This window comes from Dermacentor variabilis, chromosome 2 (assembly GCF_050947875.1).
Source record: "Dermacentor variabilis isolate Ectoservices chromosome 2, ASM5094787v1, whole genome shotgun sequence".
Lineage (NCBI taxonomy): Eukaryota > Metazoa > Arthropoda > Arachnida > Ixodida > Ixodidae > Dermacentor > Dermacentor variabilis.
Window position 1 is genome coordinate 76,152,164 of NC_134569.1, and position 20,286 is coordinate 76,172,449.

The 20,286-nt window shown below is 46.1% G+C and overlaps 2 protein-coding genes across 4 annotated transcripts in view; one reads left to right on the top strand and one right to left on the bottom strand.

The window, feature by feature from the left end:
• LOC142570884 (acetylcholinesterase-1-like) overlaps positions 1–20,286 on the top strand; it is a 162,002-nt gene that overhangs the window by 40,547 nt on the left and 101,169 nt on the right. The window lies entirely within an intron of this gene.
• The window catches only part of LOC142572121 (ADAMTS-like protein 4), a 71,150-nt gene continuing 57,194 nt past the window's right edge, over positions 6,331–20,286 (bottom strand). Inside the window, exons 10-15 of one of the 2 annotated variants that reach the window (XM_075681011.1) lie at positions 19,630–19,777; positions 16,663–16,903; positions 15,567–15,725; positions 14,540–14,689; positions 12,906–13,085; positions 6,331–12,329 (exon numbers count right to left, since the gene is read on the bottom strand). In XM_075681011.1, coding sequence (XP_075537126.1) covers positions 12,024–12,329; positions 12,906–13,085; positions 14,540–14,689; positions 15,567–15,725; positions 16,663–16,903; positions 19,630–19,777 — 1,184 coding nt within the window. In that variant the 3' untranslated portion in view covers positions 6,331–12,023. Of the gene's footprint in view, positions 12,330–12,905; positions 13,086–14,539; positions 14,690–15,566; positions 15,726–16,662; positions 16,907–19,629; positions 19,778–20,286 lie in introns of both variants that reach the window. The other variant, XM_075681010.1, reaches the window with a different exon arrangement.

Genomic DNA, 20,286 nt, shown 5'->3' on the forward strand with positions numbered 1-20,286 from the left:
ATTTCACTGGAGGAGCAACAACAGTGCTAGCCAGCTTAACAGTAATCGCCGATAGGAACTGCACCGCAATGGCGGGGGGAGAATACAACCTTCAAACGAAATACGAATGACGTAACTTCACTAGGACAAGCAGCCCCGCCTTCCGCGTCAAAACCACATGCGCATGCGCGTGTACAATGATGGCTGGTGAACGCCGCACACTGTGTGTTCAGTTGTGCTTCGGCCACGCGCTCTGCTGTTCGAATTTCATTTGTATTCGATGGTACATCTGCTGTGGCACTTGTAGGTATGCAGTTCATTATAGCCCGAATGGGAAAGATCCATTAGATGTTCTATGAACGTCCTGTATCCCTAAAACGAACATCTATTAGAGCTAACTTATGCACAGCTGCGACATCCTTTCAACGTTACAGCAACGTGATCTGGATTGGACTTAGATTATCCGTAGTTTGTATCTGTAATGTTGTTTGGAGAAATTTAGATATCTATAGGATAAGTGCAATGTCTAAGACATGATGTTCTATAGACATCTATGGGACGTAAGTGGTTCACTGTGGCCTGACGTAGCCACTTCTATGCTGTGCTTATGTGGGTGTTTTTATAACCTTCCGCGGCGGGCGCTGTACGTCTAGAACCGCAGCGTCCTGCGCTCTACGCGGTTGTACTGGTCTAGCGACCACGCATCGTCACGCAACTTTTCAAATAACAATACGAATCGGTTTTGGCACTTAATTTGACAGCGCAGTAAACGAGGGATCCAAAAGAACTGTCATTGTTCCGTAAACATATATTTCCCTATAATTCTTGCAGAAATAATTCAAGAAACGCTGCTAGAAATCTTTATTTGACACTTTCACTTGCGTTTGTTCTTGGCAGTGTTCTTCCTGCGCTTCTTTCCTGCGCGAGTCCATTTGATGTGGTTCCTTGTTTGCCAAGTAAAGGAGAGGTGTATCTCACAGGCGTATTTCTTATTTCATTTCCCTTTGAGGGTTTATGCGTCTTTATGGCGAATGGTTGACATTATTCACATTTGTACTAGTAAACGCACAACCCCCCCCCTCATTTGCATAGAAAAATTTCAATAAGTTGCCCCCTCACCCCGAAAAGAAATCCCGGGTACGTGCCTGCTACACGTGCATTTTAAATAAGAAACAAGTAACAACGATTGGCTTTCATTGGTGCTGGATGAACTAGTGCCACCATCTGGCGATCTTAAGTCTAGCCTCTTGCGAGTCCTCTTCTCTCCTGCCCCGAGAGATGTCCCTGTATACAGGGTGTCCCAGCTAACTGTAGCCAGAGTTTAAAAATGCGCGAATGCCACGTAGCTGCACAGAACCAAGATAATTCTGTTTGCCGTCGCTCGGAGATACTCAAATTATTTTTTTTCATTTCGTCTAATGAGGTAATTAGTCTTAATTAATTAACTTCTCAAGTATTATAATTTGCTGAAAAATGTCAATGAGAAAATTGTAGAGCGACATGAAAAACTCCCGATACAGCTGCTGATCAATACGTGCTACATAAGAGTGCTTTTCCGGGCATGACAGAAGCCCGCGAATACATGCAAAAATTGCCGCGCGACTGGCCGTTCTTGACACTTTGTGTGTATTCGCGGGCTTCTTTCACACTCGGAAAAACACTTTTATGCAGCGCGTATCGAGCAGCAGAACGCTGTATCGGGAGTCTGATGGCACTGGCCCACTACCAGTCGGTGCGGCGATTGCATTCTAAAATTCTTTGCCTCAATATATGGAGAAATGAAAACGCGTATCCAGCTGCGCTCAAATTTCCCGTTAGGGAGTAGCGTAGTCGTCGGACACTTTTTCTACAAAACTATTTTATAGGTTCTTTTATATTTTTACTGTCAAATTGGGAATAAAGCTCGCTTGAAATATGCTGGAGCGAGTCCTTTGTCAGTTGTTGTTCAATTTAATGTATTTGGACATTAGATCAAGGTGCCGGATGTCCTGGTTGATAGCGTAGTCGACTGAGAAACAATTCTATAGAAGACCCATATCTAGGGGACCCAGAGATAACTGCAGCGGTGCTTGTCGTCGTTTTTCATGATTATTTGCAAAGACGCTTAGCGTTATCACCATCGTTAGCGCCGCTATTTACACACACGCAAGTACTTTGCGTATCGCGCGACTTGAGGGGCGGGCTTCTCCGCGCAAACACCACTGTTGTGGGAAAGCCAAATGTAACAAATCATTTTCCTTTTTTTTTACTTCTTTCTTTAATTTCGTGTAGCCAACGATAAGAGTGCCGCGCGAGAGCAACTAAACTTGAAAACGCGGCTAACTGATCCTTAAAGATATCGTCGGCGGTCGTTGCGCTAGAGGACAGAGAGCTCGTATTCACGAAATGTCGAGGCAAACGATGCAGAAAGCGGAATAATGAAGTCAACAGGGTCAAAGAGGCTAGAGAAATATGCAATGCATAAGGCACGCTCAGAGCGTTAATTAATCTTCGCTAGCGCACGTGCTGGGTGTGTAATCTGATTGGCTGTCGTTTCGCTCATGCTTGAATGAGGCATATTCATTCCTTCGCTCTCCGGCAAGTCACGGCGGGTAGTGGTTTGTGGGCTTCAGTGCCGTGTGTTGTAGAGGGTCGGCCGACGCGAGATACCAGGAAACATCAGGGTATCGAACCGAAAGAAATACCCGTTCGGGTTCGAGTTTGGGCTCAGCGAGCTCTGATTTCGTTCCGGTTCAGTTCTGGATCAGCACAGAAAACTTTATTGTGCCTTATGGCGACATATACTGCACAGTGCTATCGACCTTTATGCATGGCGCATGCGCAATTTTTGACAGAAGGTGAATGAAATGGGCTTCCTGGCACAGAGGAGACAAATATATTTTTTTAACATGAATATTAATTAAGTTTATAGTTGTACAGGTCCTGCAGCTATACACATAAAGACGGTCATTTTAGGCAGTGTCGCCGCAAGAGTGTGCGGTCCCTGGACACATTCATTCCTAGCGCTTCATTTTTTTCCGCACTTCCTTTTATCTGTACTGAGTACGGGCAAAACAATGGAATTTTATAAGGTTCTTCGAACACAATTTTTTAAAAATCTCATTGAATACGAGTATTCGACAAAATGACCATTGAATATCGAATAGACCTGCAGAGAAAGCCGTCACACTTTTGGATTCGAAGTCAGGGATACGGCTACCATCTTGTGGCGTGACTCCAAATAAATTCTTTCATCATTCACTGGCATAACTTAAAGAAATCGCCACAAATGGGATCAAGATAAAGTTTCAGGTGATAAATACGCGTGTTAGCATCACTGACAACGAAAGAGCATATGCCTGCGTGAACGAAGCGCTTTCAAGGCAGCCAACAGTGAGATATCCAGTGAATCATCGACTTCCTAGAGAGGCAATTCGTTGCAGATTTCGTTCATTTTGGAAGCCACCGTTCCAGCCTTGTGTTGTAAAGGGACTTAGCCGCATAGGAGCCCCGCTTATATACCGAGTCGAGTAAGAACGGCAGCGGCCTACACTCCTACATGGATGTTCAAAGTCAGCGGTGTTGCTTCTACATCTTGCACCGGGTGCGATGAAATGGTGCCATAGAAAATTTTATCTAGTGCTGCAAGTACTCCTGCACTGAAAGGAGGAGGCCTGTGGACACCATGGAAAGAAAAGGATTTCCTCACGAACGTGTAAAACAGTTAGTATTCCCGCAAAAAGCGCGGATATTACACATGGAAGTGTAACTCATCCTACTCACATTTATGCGAGACATAATTGACGAACATATATATAGTGACGTATTTGGTGCAGAAAGAGACGCTCAGGTGGAGCAATTGCCGGTCAGGTCTGCCGGGCTAATCCCACCTGTGGCATAATAATAATAATAATAATAATAATAATAATAATAATAATAATAATAATAATAATAATAATAATAATAATAATAATAATAATAATAATAATAATAATAATAATAATAATAATAATAATAATAATAATAATAATAATAATAATCACCTCCATCACCACCACCACCAATATCGGAAAGAATACAGAATATTTCTAATAAAAAATAGTGAAATTAAAGGCTTCGCGGAGTCCGTTCGACAACAAAAGGCTTGTTTACATTATTTCATACATGTACACCGCAATAAGGTCGGTCACACCTAGTGCACGACAATGGAAGTATCAAAAAAAAGGAAAAAGATCAAGATGTCCCAAATGCTTGTAGTAGGACGTATAGTGTTCATTGAACGAATAAAGGGCAGTACTATACCGCCACGCATTGTTTTAAAGAAATGCAAACATGCTGAATTCGGCGATATATTAAAGTGATTTATCTAAACCAAAACGGAGAATTCAAGGCTGCCTAAGACGAGACATGCTTATTCAAGGACCCGTAACTATTGCACATTGCGTCTGCGTGGAGTGGGCTTAACTTTCACGGCCTTGACAGCAGCATAGTCAGTTAAACTTTTTCTTTCAACTAACTACCGTACAGTGGCGAGCGCTTTGTGGCATATGGCACAGCGCGGATTCACAATGTATTACATAAATGACAACTTCAAATCTACTCCGTAGCAAAGAAAGAAACCAGCCAGTGACATTTTGCTCACTTTTGTGCTGTCTATAAACAAACGCGTGAGGACATTGACGCCTTTGAATCATGAACAAGGACAGGTTTTGCTAAACACCGCGACGATCTTTCTCACGCAACGGCATGTGGCGTAGAATCTTGCGCTGACTAGGTGTGGACAAAAAAAAAAAAAACGTTTAAATTACGCATACTGTTCCCCAGGAATGACTTGCGGAAATCGAACCGCGTTGTACTTGCATGAAGGCGCCAAACGTCCGTTTATCCTTGGCGCGACAAAAGCGAATTTTCCGTGCCGTTCACAGCCGTTGTTACCGCGCACTCAGAAGGTGATTCACTATAGCGACAACAGTGTTACTGGTACAAGAAGCCGGGCTGGTTTTCCTTCTTTCCCTTCTCAGGGACACCGTCGTACTTTCTCTCGGCGCACTCTGAGTTTTGCGGTTTATGCCGTAATAGTCACGAGCTGGCCTAATGGCTGGTGCTTCAACAGAAACGGTGATTCTGCGGTGCCCCTGAAACAAAGTTCAGGCCGCGGAACACGTCTGGCACGGCCGAGCTCAGAAGTGCCAGCGTCTCTGCCTAGGTGGCCGTTTTGTCCTACCGTCTATCCCCATTCTCGCACATAACGCAACTCGTCAGTCGTAACGACCTGCTCGTGGGAAGAAATAATCATATCGAAGAATCGCTTATATATTGAGCGATCATTGCACCCGATATGCTTGGGCCGTTTCGTGGCGAACCGTTTGCCGTTATCGGTTCGCCACGGAACCCGAGCCGAACCTGAACCGTCTTCGGTTCAGGTTCGGCTCGGGTTCCGGCGCGTTCCAAGAATACCGATTCAGGTTCGGTTCGGGTTCGGTTCGACACCTTGAATTCGGTAGTGCTGCATAGCAGAAATGGTTTCGTCGTGATTGCGATGCGGTTGAACCGCATTGTAGGTTTCCTTGTCCACTACTATTACCGCAATTCATCGCATTTTTTCAGCGAGCTACACTCACAAGCCCGCACGTACACGCCTGCAAGTACTCAACAATGCACGTGCGCGCGTACACGCGAGATAATTTACCAGGCAGAGTATTTGTCGAGTTTGGTAAATGACGAGTCACCATCTCTCATCCAAGCATGTCGGTCCGAGTAAACGAAGCACCGTACTCTGAAGAATACTCACCGAAGGAAGGTTGAGTAAGTGACGAGGTTAATCATTTATATGCTTTCGGGCTGCTGTTGGAAACATGTTTTGCTAGACTGCCTCCACCCTACTTCTTGTAAGCAGTATATTTTGAACATTGCTTCGCGAGCAGTCAGTATGCATTGATTTGCTGTAGCACGCTGTCCGTAATGAACCGTCAACACTACAAAATTATATGAAGGCCGACTTAGAACCGCAGCACGGAACCTAAATTAAAATAAGTTCTGAGGTATTACATGCGAAAACCACGATATGATAATGAGGCACGCCGTGAGGAGGGGCGGGGAGAGGGGGGGGGACGCTCCGGATTCATATGGACCTCCTGGAGTGCTTTAACGCGCATCCAATGCACTTGCGTTTCTTGCGTTTTGCGCCCGTCGAAATGGGGCCGCCGCGACCGGAATGTGATCACACCGCCTCGGGCTTAGCATGGCAACGCCAAAACTACTTAGCCACCACGGCAGGTGAGCACAGAACCTGGTATTTTGAGCAAATATGCGAAAACTTGGGAGTTTAGGACCCAACATTTAGACGCGCTGCTAGAAGTATGAATAAGTACATCTGGGACGCGAACTTTATTCTACAAAGCAAAAAAAAAAGGCATTTCACAGGCGTTCATCATCCTGGAATCCTACGTAGAGCGAAGTTGGCGAGGTGAAGCACTTGCGACAGAGCTCGCAAGGCGCGTTTATAACGCGTGCTTCTTACTTTGAGTAACCAGAGGTACCAGTGTACATCTCCAAACATGTAATCACGCAGTACTCTGCATTATTTCTTTGAGACTCTGCAAAGTCTAAATGCAAAATCGGAGTGCTGCAAACACATGCCGTCGCACTGACCATTGCATTAGCTTAATGCAGCGTCTAATAAATATACAGCGCGACAAGGACAGACACAATTGTCAAAAAGCAGCGTTCAACAAGCAGTACGCCACAGGGCAACGCGGCCCCCCGCTAGTCCACGAAAGGAACATGCGCCTAATAGATTTTGTTTTTGCGCTTATACATCGCCTATATATATGGAAGCTGTTAAAAAAACACTTTTGTGCCTGTTAGAGCTACTCAGGCCTGTAGAAGATACAGTGTCGAGCCAAATAAACGGCCTCTAAAGACTCGCACGCGTAGGCAAATCATCGTCATTTCTCGCATCATTTACATGTGGTTAAGAGCCTCTTGATATCAACACCATCTCCTCGTCTCACCTGTACACACCATGATCATACATTTCCATACAACTGATCATACAACTTGAATAAAACACATTCAGCTCTTTAGCGAGAGGTGGCGAAATTCCGCTTCTGCAGGATAGAAACCTGTCTGCTCCATAGAGCAATGTCGTTTGTAGTTCGTCCACGTAAGTGTGAAAGGGTCTCAGAATATGCATGGATTGTGCTGACGCAGTGGTTCAACACTTGCGAAGGACCTGAAAGACATCGAACACAACCACTCGCCTGCCTACTCACGGGCTGGTGTCTTCAGAAACAAAGCAACGTGTACAAATTTTACGTACGTCGAAGAAAAATCTCGCATATTCGTCCAAAAATGAAGTCTGCACTCCACCAACCAATGACCTTTGATGTAGGCTGGCAGTGGAATCATGGCACAAAGACTGCTTGCTGCCGAAATACCGCGACACCGCTCGCGGGCTTCGTTTTCGCTAACGCGGCGTCTCAACAACGCGACCTTTGCCATGCTAAAGCGAGATTCAGACGACGGGCAATATTGCTGGTTCGTTCTGCGGACGAGTATGACGTCACTCACCGGCACTCTATCCCGGCACACATGCCCCTTACACTAGGATTTTTCGGAAGACAAAATTCCAGTCGATCCTGGTGCTGGGCATATTAGCGAGGGTGGCCAGCCCGTGGCAAAAAAATTTTTACCAAGGAAACGTTTTGTGGATTCGGCACCTGATTATATACGGTAAAAGAAGCTTCTGAAAAAAAAAGAAAGAAAAAGAAACACTGCGAAGTATGTTTAGCGCTTCCTTAGCAGCTCGGTCGAATTTAGACTAAGACTACCACAGGCTCAACAATTCACAAGTTATGTAATATTTCCAGTCACAAGAGCGCCTTCCATTTTTTACATATGAACACATTTATTCGAGGAGACTTGTTCGTCCATCAGCGAACATTTAGATATGCTAGTTCTGTATAAACATTTGCGTCATGCTCATGTGTGCCTTCTACGTGGGGGAAAAATATGGCACTTTTGCAGCTGGGAATTATGAATCGTGCATCAGAGAGAAAAGGCATGCACAGCGAGTGACAGGAGCTTCAATTAAGGAGAAAGCTTACTACGAACACACGCGCAGAGACACGCTCGCTTCTGCGTAGAGCGCCATTCGCGTGCAGTGTCCCACGAACGCTCTAAACGCTCTAACGCTCCACTCTCGTGACCACGTGGGCACGCATACCATTTCACATAGTTAAGTGAACAAAAAAAAAAAGCCACCGAAACAAATGGTCATTACATCACAGTGCACTTGAATCTTTGGCACACAGACTGAACTCCGCCATTTATTGTGTCTGACTTTGCGTTTTCTGGCAGTGAGCAGAGAGAGCAAAAAGCTTGGCAGTGGCTTGGCAGCGATGCGCCGCCAATGTTTCTCGGAATCTCGCGTCTTTCTGTGAGAAAATGCTGCAAAATCTCGCACAGTGAAATAACAGAGCATATACGGATAGTTTCGCGAACACAAGTAGGGGGGGGGGGAATAATAGGGCGATGATGAACTAGGCCGAATTAAATGTGTATGTACCATCAAAATGCTTGCAAATGAGAGTTACGAACCATAAGGAAATCAAGGAACATGGGTAGGTATAATGTAAGGGTTCATTTCGCTCAGTTTTATTGCTTTCTCGTCATTTACCCTCCACGGCCAGCCAATTCCGGTGGTCACGTGAACAGAGCGCCGCACTATGTAGGACCACTGAACGAGTGCGAGAAGGCACATGAAAGAAATTTGCGTGTTTATCCTTTTATGCTGGCTGGGGGCAGTTCTGCAGACATAGCTAGGTGCCAGCAGGGACATTCGTAGCTAACACATCAACAGCACTAACCTGTATTAGACGAGGAAAAAAATTGGTACGATGGTAAGGTTATGCGCAGTGCTCCAGCGATAATTTGTTGGCAGTGTCCGTTTAATGAGTGGCGGTAGACTGCTGATAATGTGGCAGTACATGTTAGCTTCGAACACTGCGTTCCTACGGCGAGTGATGGGGCTGCGGTGTTGTAGCTCGTTTGCGGTGGCACATATCAGCGGTAATATAAATGGTCGCACTAACTGTGAAGCATGAGCAGACCCTTTATCGCACGCGCTAGGTCGGTATTACCATTCAATGTGGGCTCCGTAATCAGTGACACCTATACCCAGTTGTTTGTGCCACATTAGGTTAGAGAAAACGCTGTCTTATACTGAGGCTATTCTGCGCTCTATCTACAACGGCCCCAGAAAAATGTGAAGCGTCTGCTCTTTTGAAAGAGCTGTTAAAGCCCTGCTACTTGCCGCACTTCTTCTTTAGAGCGTTCTCCGCCGCCATGTTGCTATATGGCGGCGGAGAACCATGTTCCTATGGCTCGGTCGGCATCAGCAAGATGCAGCACGTATTTTATACCTGTATTTACATGTATGAGAGTTCATTTCCTGTGTTCTTTCTGTACAAGTGTAGATAACTATATGCGGTATGATTATCTCGCTTTCATGCAAGTGTCCGCTTTTTTTCCCTTGTTACTGAGTACTAGATTATTATTATTATTATTATTATTATTATTATTATTATTATTATTATTATTATTATTATTATTATTATTATTATTATTATTATTATTATTATTATTATTACATTCATACATCCGCAGCTGCGAGCTCTGCAAGTGACGTGAAACTATACTCGCGCAACTTTTCTGTCTACAAAATGCGAAATAATCTCGTTATAACTTGCATGCTGCACGGATATCGATGCACTGCGATATCTGTTATACCTTTAGTAGATAAAGCGGCTGCAAAGGTTATGCCCACTTTCATGAAAAATAATAAATTAGGTGCGTTTTTGTTAGTTGGCTTATGGCATAGTCATAACGGAACATTCCTTAAACAATTGCAGCAGTGGGCAAACCGCATAGTTATCCTTAGATCAGGCACCAGTGTATGTAATAGTAAAGGCTGAATTAGGTGACTTACAACTTCCGCCGACGTGTTTAAGTCATGCTTTTCTGCTTGAGTCTGCGCACACAAACGCCGCCTTACTACTATCACACGCCCCCCCCCCCCCCCCCTGCCCCTCCTCCCATGGCCTGCTCCAAATTTTCCCCTCCGCAGGGAGGAACACATATTCAGCGAGGCATAAATGACAAATCAACGTTTTGGACAAGTTCGTCAAGAGATTTAGAGGACCATGGTGACGATACTGGTACTTCAAGTCCAAGCACAAAGGCTTCCCGTTCCAAGCATTACATTCGTCCTCCATTCCGCGCCGAAACTAGCAAGATATTTTATGTTAGAATCATTGGCAGCTTAGGACTGCAGGTGTGTGAATTCACGTGAACAGTTCGTAAGACATATATTAAGCAAATAAAAGTTGTAGAACGCAGATATATATGCGGGGCATTTTTTTTTCTTCTTGTAGACGGACGCTGAGCAGTCGTGCGCAAAGAAAGCCGCGTAACAAATGTGCTCCGTAAATGTTGATGCGCGAATGTGAGCGACTGTACGGACTCGCTTCCGAAACAGTGCGAGTCAGTTTTCCTGAGTCACATGCACGGCGTGCTCAACAACGCCGGGGCTGTTTTCAGTTTCGCCGCATGGTTTGAATATGGAACGAGCGCGAAACCTTCCTACGCCGAGCTGCTGCACGTAGTTGGAAGCTGAATACTAAATCTGACATCACGACGTACTCTAAAGCTAACGTGCTGTACGACACAAGCTCCGCCTTCCTATGAGTATCCAATGGGATGTAACGTCAGAATGGATAACTTTTTTCATAAGTCGAAAAGGGGGAAAACTTCAGGAGTGCTTAAGCTGTTATTCGACCCTCTTCAATACTGTAAAAAAAGTATCTGCGCGTTGAACTAGGCGCCAGCAATTGCAACGACCCGCGTGCCACGGTATTTCACTCCCTAATAAGAGGCCGCCAACAGACGTTTACAAGCGCCTATTCGAAGCCTCGGCGCACGTCGTCTGTTTCCATGCATTCCAATATCATACACCGCTACGCTAACGTAGCAACTTCGGAAAATTAGTCCGACCTGGACAGTGATGGGCCGTGTTGAGTTTGCAGGGAAAAAGAACAACCATATTTCTTTCCCAAGCAATGTTCGCGTAAGGCCAAGGCGCAACATGGGCAAGTGGAATACGAATCTCATCGCTGTACTAGAGAGGTAGCACACTGGCCTGTTAGACACGACACATACATGCGCCTTTAACTACGAGAAACGACAGCTGTACTAACAGGGTGCCTTCGTTCTTCGCTAGTATGTAACTATGTACAAAGATAGTTGCTCGGTCTTGCAGATATCTCGCTTCCAGTTCGCGTTCCGCAACACAGTGCAATCGACATTTTATCGAAGTCGATAGCCGGCACACCACGCCTGCATGAGCGAAAGCAACGCTTGCTGGCGAAGGTCAAAGTAAGGACAGTTTCCTATATGTTTACGTCATCCGGATGCATAAATAAAACGCGCGTTAGCTTACGCTATAAAACGGCAAGGCAATGAACAGCGCGGGCGGCAAAGCCACTGATACACGTGTCTTATAGTCTCTAGGCGCTTGCCAGTAAGTGCACAGGCGAATCAACACCGTTTGTTCAGTGCAGGTACAAGCTTAGGGTGCGACAGCGCTTCGACGTCCAGAGCACTTTCGGGGTCAGTCACGGCCCGAATTAAATATCCATCCATTTTCGGCGACTGCGGCCATGGCTCTTGTCGTCGGATAATTCCTAGGCGTCAAGAGGCTTCCCCTATAGTCTAATGACCTTCCTGCCCGCAAGGTTGGTTCCTTAGAGGACAGCAAGTGACGACGACTTCCGACCAGGGCCGCTTTTGGCGATCAGAACCGTACGGCTAGAAGTACAGATTGGTCACGGCCTGAACCGGATGAAAAAAAAAAAAAATCGCGCGCCGGAGTGCCACGTCGTTAGGGTGCCTGTTGGCGAAGCGCCCAAACTCCTTTCTCCAGGAAGTGTCGTCCTCTGGACTCTTCAAGAGGCACGCATGCGACCGCCGCGCTTTCCTGATGACGTTCCTCGTCGAGCGCTGACTCAGGCCCCGTCCTCGTCCGGCGACGGGTGGCTGGAGGCGGCGCGGCGACACGAGGCGCAGCAACCCTGGCGGAAGTACGGGTAGCTGCAGAGGCGCGCCTGCACCACGAGCGCGCAGCGGTTCCGGGTGTCCCGACAGCCGCGTTCTTCGGCCGTCTCCGCGGGGCACGCGGACAGGCCGCACGGACGCCTGGCCGAAGGTCGCGAAGACTCCGAGCAGGCCTCGATGGCCGCCACTTCGCCGCCAACGTCCAAGCACAGTGACTGGCGCGTCTGGCTTCCCCGGCCACCGCACGAAGTCGAACACTGCGCCAACGGAGAAAGTACTTCTGAAAGAGTCTTACATTTCCATGTTTAAGCACTTTAATCTAGACTTCATTTGTTTTGTATAGTATAGCTTGCGTTAGTAGTGCGATTTCGTATATGCTAATATTTCCTTGGCAATGCGACTTTGTAATTTAGTTTTTTTTTTCTTCTTGTCACAACAGATCACTAACCAGTAACGTCTTCTTTAATAAGTGTCCTCTTTGCCTGCATAAGCTATCTGACTATTACTAATTTTCGCCTGCCCATAAGATGCCGGTTTGTGACCTCATTTGTGCGATATGTACAAGGATATATATATCTCCCTTGCTTTACGTTTTTTTTTTCTTTAAGTGTTATTAGCGCTGACACACTTGTGCTGTGCTGCTATTTTTCGCGATTGTAGACGGGTCTTTAACACAAAATTTCAAGCGATCGCTTGCAGTTTTTCGTAATGAGGTCCCTTTCCCTGTATTTTGATGGCAATCAACATATTTTTGAACTTAAAGCTTTCTTAAACATTCAAAGCTTAACGATTTCGTCAAGGAAATTTATGATCATTTGTCAGAGTACGCTCACAGTGCTCCATGCCGACGTGTGCCACTCTGGCGAACAGGGCGTTTCGCAGGGTTCCGAGGCGAGCGGCCGCTCTGCGTAGCCGCAGTGGCCATCGGGCACCACCGTCGTCCATCGGCCTCCCTGCTGGCCGACGCACAGAACCTGGCGCTCGCGCGTCCCGTTGCCGCAACCGGGAAGGCACTGCGAACAGGCATGCGCGATGATGACGTCGCGTGCCCGAGAGGCAGTGCAGTAAGGACTGGCAGGGGAGGTTACTGTAGGCGCGACGCTAGAGACACAGCCATCATGAGAAAGACACCTTGAGCATGGCTCTATAGGCGTGGTCCAAAGAGACGTTGAGCATCTGTTCACAACCAGCACTGCGTTCAGCAGAATTACGCCATAAAGGAATGCTTGCCTGTAGGCAGCGATTGGAGCGTCAATTCTGTCTCTTGCTTGAGTCAGAAAATGACGCCCTCTAATGATGAGAAAAGGCCCGGAAAAAGGTGGCCGACTAATCGCAGCCTCGAGCTCAGTATGCTGTGCCAAGCAACATGCATTTTTATGCCACACCTCAAGCGCACACTTTAGACGACCACAGTAGAGCTAGACGTAATTAATGAGCGAAACAAACAAACAAACAAACAAACAAACAAACAAAAACACGACATTAAAAAATAAAAGGGGTGGACACGGAACAAGCACTTGTTCTGCTTCCACTCCTTTTCTTTTGTGCCGCCTTCTCTCGTCAAGTATGCGCGAACTAGGCCCTCTGAAAGTTCTTTTGAGTCCCTGCAAAACCTCTGTCGGTCTTCCACGTACTACAGAATGCTTCATCAGTGACATACCTTCGAATATGTCTTCATATCTCGTCCCCATTCCATCAATTTCAGGCGTTCACTCAAAGCACTACTCGGTCAAGCATCGACCACGTGCGTGTTTTGCGCGGCGCATTACATTCTGTCTCATCCATTACCTCAATGCAGCATGAGGTGCTTCGGCTTTCTAGGCATCAGTAATTCAAGGCAAATCCCGTACCATTCCATCCACTGCGCCCATTACTCAGAGGCTTTGGCACTGTTCCGCAGCTACATGGACATTAGCATGCAAGCTGGTTATGTTTGAAAACAAGAACCCGATTGGCAATGACATCAGTGCGGTCCCATGCGAACGTCTGTGTTTCAGCTAGAATGTACTAGTGTTAGTTCTTCCTATCAGCCTGGCATCCTTTCGATCACGTCGTTTGTGACATTTTCCTTCTGTTGTTGTTGTTGCTACATGGCGCCGAATAACGAGAATAACGGCGTGCGGAGTTACGTTTGAATTTTCAGTTGTTTTCGCATAGTAATTAGCTGTAATATTTGGAGACACTATCGTGATCGCGTGATTATAAGCGCTGGGCTTGCTTGATAGCAGTGACCAAACCTAGTGAAAGGTCCTTAAGTGTTTTATTTAGTAAAACACTTAAGGACCTTTCACCAGGTTTGGTCACTGCTATCAAGCAAGCCCAGCGCTTATTAAAACACTTAAGGACCTTTCACCAGGTTTGGTCACTGCTATCAAGCAAGCCCAGCGCTTATAATCACGCGATCACGTTAGTGTCTCCAAATATGCACTATTGAAAAATGAGTTCTGCCATAACATCATTGGCACACCTTTGACCAGGGTCCCACAAACCAGGTCCCTGTGCAAAGCTCAAGGCATGGTTGCTGGGACGAAGGCTTATCCAGCATGTCACATTCATTCAGTCCGGGGACGCAGAAGACTCGTCTTCTCTGAACGCCCGGAACACACTTGACGGAACACTGCGCAAAAGAAAGGTTCGATGAACATGTTCAAGTGCACAAGCTTACTGCTTTCCTCTGCAGCTCGGGTAGTCTCGGAAACAGGAACAAAATAAATACAGCACCCCTATTCTGCCGCAAGGCTTTGCCTATCAAATGCAGAAGTAAAGACGTATGAAAAAAAAAAACTTATCTTTCATAAGAGTAAACAGATATACTGCAGTAAACAGTAAACTTGCTTTACACTTGCTTCTACTGAACCACAAGTCAGCTACATGCATGAAGCTACTGAACAGTTCGCTAAACATGTTCAGCACATGTACTAAAGCACTCGTTTATAGCCAACTGCACGACAAATCCGCGATAATTCAAGCCATTTTTTTTTCAGGTAAGCAAAAACTTGATTGTAAGTGACTCTGTACAAGTGCCCTTCAGTTCAGCTCTTATTCTTCTTGCAAGCCGAAGAAAAAAGAAATATATTGATAGCCCGTTTCAAGTGGATCCAGATTCTTAACAAGCAATCCATATACGGGATTGGCTTGACCACAATGTTAACGCATATTAAACGTTATCCTAATTTATATTTCCATATGTGTGTGTGTGTGCGCGCGTGCGTGCGTGTGCGTATGTATGTATGTATGTATGTATGTATGTATGTATGTATGTATGTATGTATGTATGTATGTATGTATGTATGTATGTATGTATGTATGTATGTATGTATGTATGTATGTATGTATGTATGTATGTATGTATGTATGTATGTATGTATGTATGTTGACCGACGTTTGTGCAGTTCGCTCCACGACTAACTCTGTTCAAGTTCCTCGAACAGTATGAACAAAGAAATAACTAAAAGAGAGAAAAAAAGAACAGAATTTCTGTGGAGGAAGTTTACCTCGGACCAGGCTGAGAAGAACCAGGTGCTCGAGCAAGGTGGCATCTCGCACACCTGCTCGGTGACGGGTTTCTCGGAGGCTTTGCAAGCAGACGCCTTCAGGCCTGGCCCACAGCTCACCTCGCGCTTGCGCATGCCTTTCCCGCACTCGCTGCTGCACTGCGGGCAGAGGTTGGAGGGTTCGGATGAGCAAAAAACAGCGTAGCGCCGGATGTACTCTTCGGTAGGATACGCGGCATTAGTTTGAACCTCACACGGTCTGCTCACAGTAAATGATTAGCGTCCGCGCTTTTCTGGGGAAGCGTAGAGCAAGAACAGAAATAAAGGAAAAGGCGTAAGACTGGCAAGGAAAGCAAAGGCTATTAAGCAAAATGTTGGCTTTTACTATGAAAATAGGCTCTCTAAAAGTAAAAAGTGTATGTCAGTAGTCTAAGGAAGAAGGCTGCACGCCATCTGCGTCCATTGGCTGCCTCGTCAGCGAATATTTATGAAATGAAAACTTCAGAACTGGGTACCTGTGCAAGATTCGTTGTGGATTAGAGCGTTTATTGAATGCAAAGTTGACTAGGACATCTTAAGCACAAGAAATTTCCTTATGCTTTGAGATAGACTGATCATCACATGTGCGCAAAATTCGATGCTCTGAAAGTCACGCCACGATCTTTTTTTTTCTTTTCTTTTCTTTCGGGGTGTCACTATTTCCTGGTTTTCAACTTTCGCAGCCTTTCACCGACTTACTTGCTGAGCTCAGATACTTTCGTTCCGGTATTTTAAAAGCTGCACGTAAATGCAGCTACCCCTGGAGACGCTGTTTCTTCACCATACTTTGGCGGTAAAAAGAAATATTTAAAGCACCTCGAAAAACAAAACATGACTGCACTATTGCCTATATATACATGCGATATCAATCGTGATGTGTCTACACGTCCTATTCATCGACCGTGCTAGAATTTGATTATTCTTCAAGCGAGGTCTCCAAATCAGGATTTATATGAAAGACGTCACCAGCACATCTCTGAAGACCTTCGGCTCGAAGGCCTTATCGTATGCAGGCAGTCGTGCTCGACGATGCGAGCGTGTATCAGGTATGCTGTACCTTCCCCCACGGGCCGGCTCGCCAGACAGCGCAGGGCTTCAAGTTGCAGGGCCTCACTGAGGGCGGCTTCTCGTCGCCCTGCTTGCACGCCGAGTCCCGCAGTGCGCCACCTCGCAGCCCCACGCAGACAACGGTGCGCCGCTGCAGGCCGTCGCCGCACGTGACCGAGCAGGCGGACCAGTCGGAGGTCACTTGCCAGCGAGGATTGCCGTCCGTGTCGCCTCCAGTGCCACTGCGGCCGCTACTGTAGCAATGCGTCACGGACAAAGAAAAACCGCAATAGCGAGCGAGCATTAGTACGCGTGACAAAGAAAGCTTAAGAAAGTGTGATATGAAAGTATTCAGCAATGTACGAGGACATCAGCTGTCGTCTAAACACTTCTTTCTTAATTCTTGCGGCGCTCAGCTTAAAACGACATGACTTTCGATGCGAGTTTCTCTTCGTTCGTCGTGTTTTCTGATCCTGCTCTCGAGTTTCCCCCTGCAACACACTCCACTGTTTTGATTAGCTTTTCCGCATAAAGAATCGTTAAGCAGTGTAGCCAGCTTTCAGCAGGTCTGGAAAATCGTCGATAGATTAATGACCTGGCTAGCGCAGATGTTATTGCCTGATCAAGCGCAGTTATGGCAGTTAGCAGTCGGAGAACAGAGCCATTGTGTTTTGGCTGAGAAAATAAGAGCAACAAAATAGATGTCGTCTAATATATACCGAAACTCTCGAAGCAATAGGTTTGCACTTGCCTTGTACTAGAATTATTGAAATTACTCATCAAGGCGGAAAATGTTTTGTTATCTTATGGAACAAGGCTTAAATGGTAAACAAAAGTGCGCTTTCCTATGTGCGTATGCTGAAGATAGCTATGCAACTGACAGCGGAAGGTGCCGTGTCACTGGCAATCGGTGTGGCTATGAGTTTTGAGTACACCACATGCAATGGCAATCTTTGTTTAAAGCAAGACAATTGACTGAAAGTGCATGCGAGTGGTGTTGTACATACTGTTGTAACTATATTTATATTATGTCTCAACAGTTGAACTAGGATTAAGCAGTGAATACTTAGTGAGAGCAACGAGGCTGAAATATTGCATCTCCACAGTCATAACGTTATTGACTTGGCTAATTGGTGCACCGGATATTAAATGATCCTCACACAAATTCTTTCTGCGGAGACTTCAAGCTGACACCACTTCTCTCACAGCCATGATGATTCCCAAAATGATCTCCCATTTTAAGCCTACGTAAACCGGTAGGCATTCACAGAGATCAATTGCTCACAGGCGATCCTCACCATGAGAAGTAAACTTACAGAAGACTAAAAATGGGTTGTAGTGCATGCGGCAGGCATTACAAAATTACGAATGGGAGCTTGCCACTGTCGTTTAAAATAAATGTGCGCAATCATTGCATTCTACTGGTGCTAACGTATGGGGCGGAAACATTGAGGTTAACAAACTAGCTCGAGAACAAGTTGAGGACCACGTAGAGCGCGATGGAACGAAAAATCTTAGGCGTAACATTAAGAGGCAAAAAGAGAGCTCAGAAAGCAAACGGGGATAACAGATATTCTAGTTGATATCAAGAGAAAAATGTAGAGCTGGCCAGGCCGTGTAATGCGTAGGGCAGATAACCGGTGGACCGTTAGAGTTACAGAATAGGTGTTAAGGGAAGAGAAGCGCAGTCGAGGACGGCAGAAGATTAGGTAGGGCGACGAAATTAGGAAGTTTGCAGGCGCAAATTGGAATCAGCTAGGGCAAGACAGGGATAATTGTAGATCGCAGGGAAGAGGCCTTCGTCCTACAGTGGACATAAAATTAGGCTGACGATGATGATAATGATGAAACCGGCATGCTATTGGTTACTGGCACGGGCTCGACGCCCACTACTTTTCCTGCAAACCACTTACCGGCTACATTATAATTCTATTGCATTTAAATTAATAAATTGTAAAATATCAGACTATGTTAATGCGGGCTAGTTTTGTTTCAGATGCCTCATATAAATATGTCAATCAGAAACAAGGGTCTAGTGGCTATGGTGTTGGGCTGCTAAGCACGAGGTCGCGGGATCGAATCTGCGCCACGGCGGCCGTATTTCGATGGGCGCGAAATGCGAGAACATCCGTGTACTTTAACTTACGTGCACGTTACAGAACCCCAGGCGGTCCAAGTTTCCGGAGTCCCCCACTACGGCGTGCCTCATAATCAGAAAGCGGCTTTGAAACGTAAAACCCCATGATTTATTATTGTTTGGCTTGTAAACATATATACAATTGAAAGATAAAAAAAGAAAGTAAGAAGCTAACTGGAAACTACCACCGGAAGGAGCACGACGCCTACCTACTCTTCAGGATGGCAAAGCTTAGCTTGTGTACAGCAGGGCTCAGCATGACGAGGCAAGTCTCAACCACGGCCACGGGGCGAAAAAGTCCTATTCACGACACGCTCATTGAATTAGTAGCACTCAGAAATATGTTGGCTTGTCGCCAACAGATCTAAACATAGTTATAATACTTATAACGTTGGTTCCTACCTCCTTCCACCACGCTCACCCCTTAATTTCCTTTGCCGTATCGATGCTTCGTTCTTTTTCTTTGCGCGAGTAAATTTGAGGACAGCCTTGCCACAATTGTTTCTTCAGGTTTAAGCCTACTTTTCGACTCGCTTGGTCTTCTTCGTGTTTACATTAGGCGACACATAATCTGTTTGTGGGGTCAACCAAATGCAGTGTACTGCGACCATTTCGACAAGTACTCCTTATACTGATGGCTTGCGTTTTCATTCTCAGTGACGGCGACTGGTGAAAGCCCAGGTACGCATAACCACGAGCTGCAATTAACCCCATAAGATGATCAAGAGGACTGTCACTCTTTGCTAGAGTGCCTGGCGTCCGAGTCATGACTTTGAATCTCGATGAACCACTTGGACGTCGAAGCGAGAGAGCGGGAACACCGAGCCGCAAGGTACCTACCGGTCGGTGGGGCAGGGCTGCGTATTGCACGGCACTGGTTGCGGCGGGGTCGGTGGGGTCCTGGGTCGTGGAAGGTTTGAGCAGTGCTCCTCTGGCACCGGCGCTCCGGTGGCCGAAAGTACGCAGCTGGCCACCATGTGCCGCAGCCCTGCAGAGAACGACACTCCAGTTACGAAATATTCCGTCTTGTTGATTTCAGGTGCCTTAAACACAAGTTACCACGATTGCTCACGCTCACGATCTCTGACATTGAACAGGTTGTCACGTCGAATATGTTCGACACACTTCTGTAGGTTCCTCATGACCGACATGTAATGCCGGTGCGCTTTGCACACTCGTTGAGAAGTAGATAGTCAGTGCAACAGCTGAAGCTAGCTTAGTTTAAGAGATAGACCCATCAATATGTGAAAAAAAAAATGGTGATAATGTTGATTCTACAAGTGACCCACTCTGTTCACCGGTAACAGATTTCAATTTTCATGATCGTGTTTTACTTTTTGATTCGTATCACCGTGTAACCTGCGCTCATCATAATCATGGCAGATGATCGCGAGCTTTCGAGCCATGACCATGTACCAATATTCAACTATAAATTTCTCTTCATTTTCGTTTTTGTGAAGCACGAGAGCTCCATCCCAATTCGAAGCCTGGGGCCAA